This window comes from Puccinia triticina, chromosome 16A (assembly GCF_026914185.1).
Source record: "Puccinia triticina chromosome 16A, complete sequence".
In the NCBI taxonomy this organism is placed as follows: Eukaryota; Fungi; Basidiomycota; class Pucciniomycetes; order Pucciniales; family Pucciniaceae; genus Puccinia; species Puccinia triticina.
In genome coordinates this window covers 242,070-246,640 of record NC_070573.1, presented here as the reverse complement: position 1 = coordinate 246,640, position 4,571 = coordinate 242,070, and the positions used below count along the sequence as shown (strand labels likewise).

Genomic DNA, 4,571 nt, shown 5'->3' with positions numbered 1-4,571 from the left:
GAAAGGCAGAGGTAACCCAACGCTGAAACAAGTACAATACGTGGAGTGTATCTGGTAAATGTTTTTCATTGAAGATACAGACCTACAAGTCCTATTTTTTTTTTTTAGCCCTGATTATGTATAGGATGGCTGAAAACAAAAAATAGGACATGTAGGTCTCCATCTTCAATCAAAAACGTTAACCAGATATGCTCCATGTATTGTACTTGTTTCAGTGTTGGGTAACCTCATTCATCCCTTTCCGCACTCAGCAAAAGGTTCTCAGGAACACTTTTGAGCTTTACACCGGCTAGGTCATTGAGTGAGTATGTATCCACTCGATGACTGGGTTGGTCATTGAGTGAGTGTGTATCCACTCAATGACCGGGTTGGTCATTGAGTGGAGTGTGTGCCTGTGTCCAATCACTGGTGTTGGGGAAGAGTTGAGTGTGTACTCAACCCAATGACCCATTTTGACTGGCCATTGGATGGAGGTATGCATTCCAGGTGATGACTGGTATTGACTGGTCATCAGAAGGGGTGCCGGTCTGTACACTAATGAGTCTAAAATTTTGCTGGTCCCTGTTGGATGACCAGCAAAGTTTTGCCATTTCTGGTGGTAATTTTACGCCCCAAATTGTGCACCAGCAAGCAACATTTTATGGGGCCACCAGCAACCAAAAATCCAATTTTGAACCCCCCTAATAAGCTTGTCTATTGATTGGTCAAAAAAAATGAAGTTGTGTCCTTCACGTGCAGTGTGCAACAAGGTTTTTGCAATGCGCAAATTAAGTCCGTATTTCCATTTTCACATTACATCATATGCTTCTACGCGCATGTTTTCTATTTACATAGTCATTATGGTTTTGTTTCTCATCAACCAAACTATGTACTTACCAAGAACCCTATAAATACTCTCTCTCCTCATCTTTTCTGTTTAGGATTCATTGCATTACAAGTACAACCTGTTGGAGTGTACGGTATCCAAGAGTGCAAACTTAACTTAGTACATAGTTGTATGCGCGCGTAACTCTATCTCTCACTACCTTAGACCTAGTTACTGCGGCCTTACACTTGTACATAGTCTACTCTTGGCAGAGCCGGGTACCGGCTCCTCTCTCTCTCTTTACCGAGTTTGGAGACCGATACCCGTGCCGCGCCTGTGCTGACGCGACGTGTTCCTTATCGTCAGGTTCCCATCCTTATACAACCCGCCTGCCAGACAGGTCCCGGTACACATCGCACTTGACGCCGGTATCAAACCAACTGCTCAGTTCAGCGCCGAGAGCCATCCGACTACCCCTTCGACGGCCATCCGACTACCCCTTCGACGCTGGGATCATGCCGATGTACACGTCCGACAAATCGCATCCCACATCTGCTTAGCGCTGGGTCGGCAAGGTGTGCGCCGACGTTGGCTAGACGTCAGAGTGCACCTGTACGGCTCCGCCGGGCTTTGTTATGCTCGGGAAGAGCGAGCCGCAAGTCCTGGTAGACCTCGATTGCCCGAGCCGTCCTGGCTGCTTTTTCCTGCAAGGAACCCAGCCATCAGACCGCAATCGTCTGGATCTGAATCGTGCCCTAACTGAGACATGTTGCCGCGACCCCTTGCCCCTCAGCTGGTCTGCCCAAGCCTACCTGCTGCCCAATCTAGCGCAAACCTTGCCTCCAAACTGGAAGAATGGCCTGCCAATACATTCGACACTAGTCGAACCGTCAAACACCGTCTCCTTCAGCCACACCTCACCACCCCTGGCCTGCCAGCCGCCCTTGGTTCGAGCCGTCGGCTGTCCCTCCTACAACGATCCCACTTGCCCCCCCCCCCCCCCAAAACATGAAAATCCCCGGCCTGCCCTTGATCCTCCTCCTGGCCACCCTCCTAGCCGGCGTGTCCGCCCTCCCTCCAGTTCCCTGCCCATCACGCGGCAAGCCGGTCGGAGGGGTAGAACTCTCCTACAGGGTGCCTTGTGAGGCAATAAGGAAGTGTACGGGCGGGTACCCGGAACATGGCGGTCGCTGCAACAACCCTGCCTTCGCCGTTAGGTACCGTTGTCGGCCATGTCGCAAGGACGTTCCGGGTCAACAAAACTGTGGTCACATACACCAAGATGCTTGCGGATGCGGAGTGCGGCCGGATTCGCCTTAAGACTCTTGGCATGTAGATGTGCTGCTTAAAATTTCCTCACTGTGTGTAACCTACTCTTGACACCTAATGTAAAAACCTTACCTCCTTCCTGGTTGCATAAGATACAGAGGAAGGTAAAGGTGCATACTGCTATACTGTCAATACATCAGCATAAATGTGGGAATACTGTCTGTTAGCTGGCAAGCAAAACCCATTTACAACCCAACATTCCAACTTGCTTGTGGTGTTCAAAACAGCATAAGAATTCTTTGCATAACCTGATACACTGCACAGTCCACTGGGGGATTTCATTTTGAGTGTATGTAGGCTGAAATGCCCCATCCAAAATTGCAGTAGCCCAGTTCATGTTGGGCCTTGACCAGCAAAATTTTCATTACAGCTATTGTGTAGATGGTTGTGCTCTTCCACTTTTTTATTTTTTTATTTTTTCCCACATCTTTTTTTCCACAGGCACATTCCCTCCTTTGCGCGTTAGACACAAGCTGGATGTGGTGTCAGGGTGTAAACAGGCTGGGTTCATGTCAAAAACAGTGCCCAAACCTGACCCAAAATTTAGTGTGGGTTGGGGCAGATTTTAAAATATGCTGCCTGCACCCAACCCAATGTCATACTTTTTTGGGCTGGGTTGACCCAACCTATTAGGCGCCGAAAACCCCCAACTTGACTGTTGGAGGCGCCATAGCTGGGTCGCAGGCTGAGCTGATTAGGAAATAGGCTGCCGCAACCCAACCCAACAATTTTACAAGTTGGGTTGGGTTGGGTTTGGGTCATGCCATTTTCTTTAAGAACGTGTCCAAACCCAACCCAAAACCCAACAGGTCTCGGGTTGGCCCAACCCATTTACACCCTGAACATTGTGGTGAAAGAGCAGAATGAAGCACTGGATACGGTGACAAAAAGCAGACTGAAGCAAACCTTTGATGAAGGTATGTGTGTTAGACACAAGCTGGATGTGGTGACAACAAGCAAACTGAAGCAAACCTGAAGACGGGAGTCAAGGATACAGTAGTGATTTTGAGAAAAGAAGTGTTGAAATTCTTAGGCAGACCTTTGGTGAAGGTATGGGGATTAGACACAAGCTGGATGTGGCAACAACAAGCAGACTGAAGCAAACCTAAGATACAAGCATGACATGAGAACACAATGACAGTGAAAGAGAAGAGATAGGAAATGGAACTGAAGACAGGAGTCAAGGAGAAAGAAGTGAGTGTGAAAGATTATAGAGGACTTAAAGTATATTTCTTACGCCCCGTTTGGCAGAAGTGATGTTGTGTAATAACAACCACTTTTCTATAACCAGGCCTCACCAAGGCCATATCATATCACTCGCGCGTTTGGTATATTTGAGAAGTGATGAGTGTCATTATGACTGATGTCATCACTGCTCATCATCCCCGCCATTTCCTACATAGTACTCCTGGGGGTGTATTTGGGGTGATATTGGCACTCTTACACAAAGGAAGAATCTTTTTATTACCCTCAATGACCAATGCAGCAATGGTCATTCAAGGCACTGTGTACATATTCCCCTCAATGATTCTCAGTCATCAGATTCAAATCGGTCATTGAAGGGACTATGTATTCCCTTGATGACCGTGTGCCGGCCATTGTTGAGAGGAGTCGCACACTCCAATGCCATTGCCGGTATGTACAATTTATGGCCTGTAAATCTTGGCCATATACCTTGTTATGTGTGTAGGCAAATTGCATGACCCAAGTGGCACCAATTCAGATTGCCGAAGTTCAAGATTCTCAAAGAGGCAGCGGATTCCGTGATGAGGGAACAGACCGCACTCACCTTCAATGAGTCTAAGATTAATCAACCTGTCCTACCGTCTCAGTTTCAAGACGGGAACCCGGTGATGAAGATGGGAGAAGCCCAGCATCCCTAGGAAGCCGTTTCCTCAAACATGGACGAGTTGTCCAGACTGTTCAAGACTTTCAAGAAAAAGATAGATCAGAAGATTGCCGCGGTTCCTGGAAAGTCGTCTCAGAATCAGGGAGGGCGCCCACCGATGGTCTGTTTCTATTGTCACCATGAAGGTCACGGTACCGCAAGATGCTTTGAGCTGAAAAAGGATAAGGACAATCACTTGGTCAAACAGAAAGGCACAAACTTCTTCCTTCCAAACGGGGCGCTTATTCCCTGGGATTCTAGTTGACCAATCCGCCATGTAGTGGCGTCGTTTCAACCCTTGCAGACCCAACAGGCAACAGTGGAGCCGGCAGCCGAGTTCAAGGTCAGGTGTGGAGCTCTCCATCCTTGGTATCCGCCCGCCGTCTCGTTGCAGTCCTTCTCGGGAGCCTATCAATCTGATCCGGCGGGAAGAAAAAGGCACGAGGATCCTAAGCTGTACAAGGCGCCCTCAGTTCCCAGTAGTGCGTCAAAACAGCTGATCCGTCGCGCTCCGTCGCCCAAGCCTCAAGAGTCGCAGCCCATGGAAGC

General features: G+C 48.5%; 1 protein-coding gene across 1 annotated transcript; it reads left to right on the top strand.

The window, feature by feature from the left end:
• Nucleotides 1-1,813: 1,813 nt before the first annotated feature.
• Nucleotides 1,814-2,125, top strand: PtA15_16A30 (uncharacterized protein; the record flags this gene model as incomplete). Its single annotated transcript, XM_053163987.1, has 1 exon — nt 1,814-2,125. The coding sequence occupies one exon, from the start codon at nt 1,814-1,816 to the stop codon at nt 2,123-2,125; it is 312 nt and encodes a 103-aa protein (XP_053027680.1).
• Nucleotides 2,126-4,571: the final 2,446 nt, after the last annotated feature.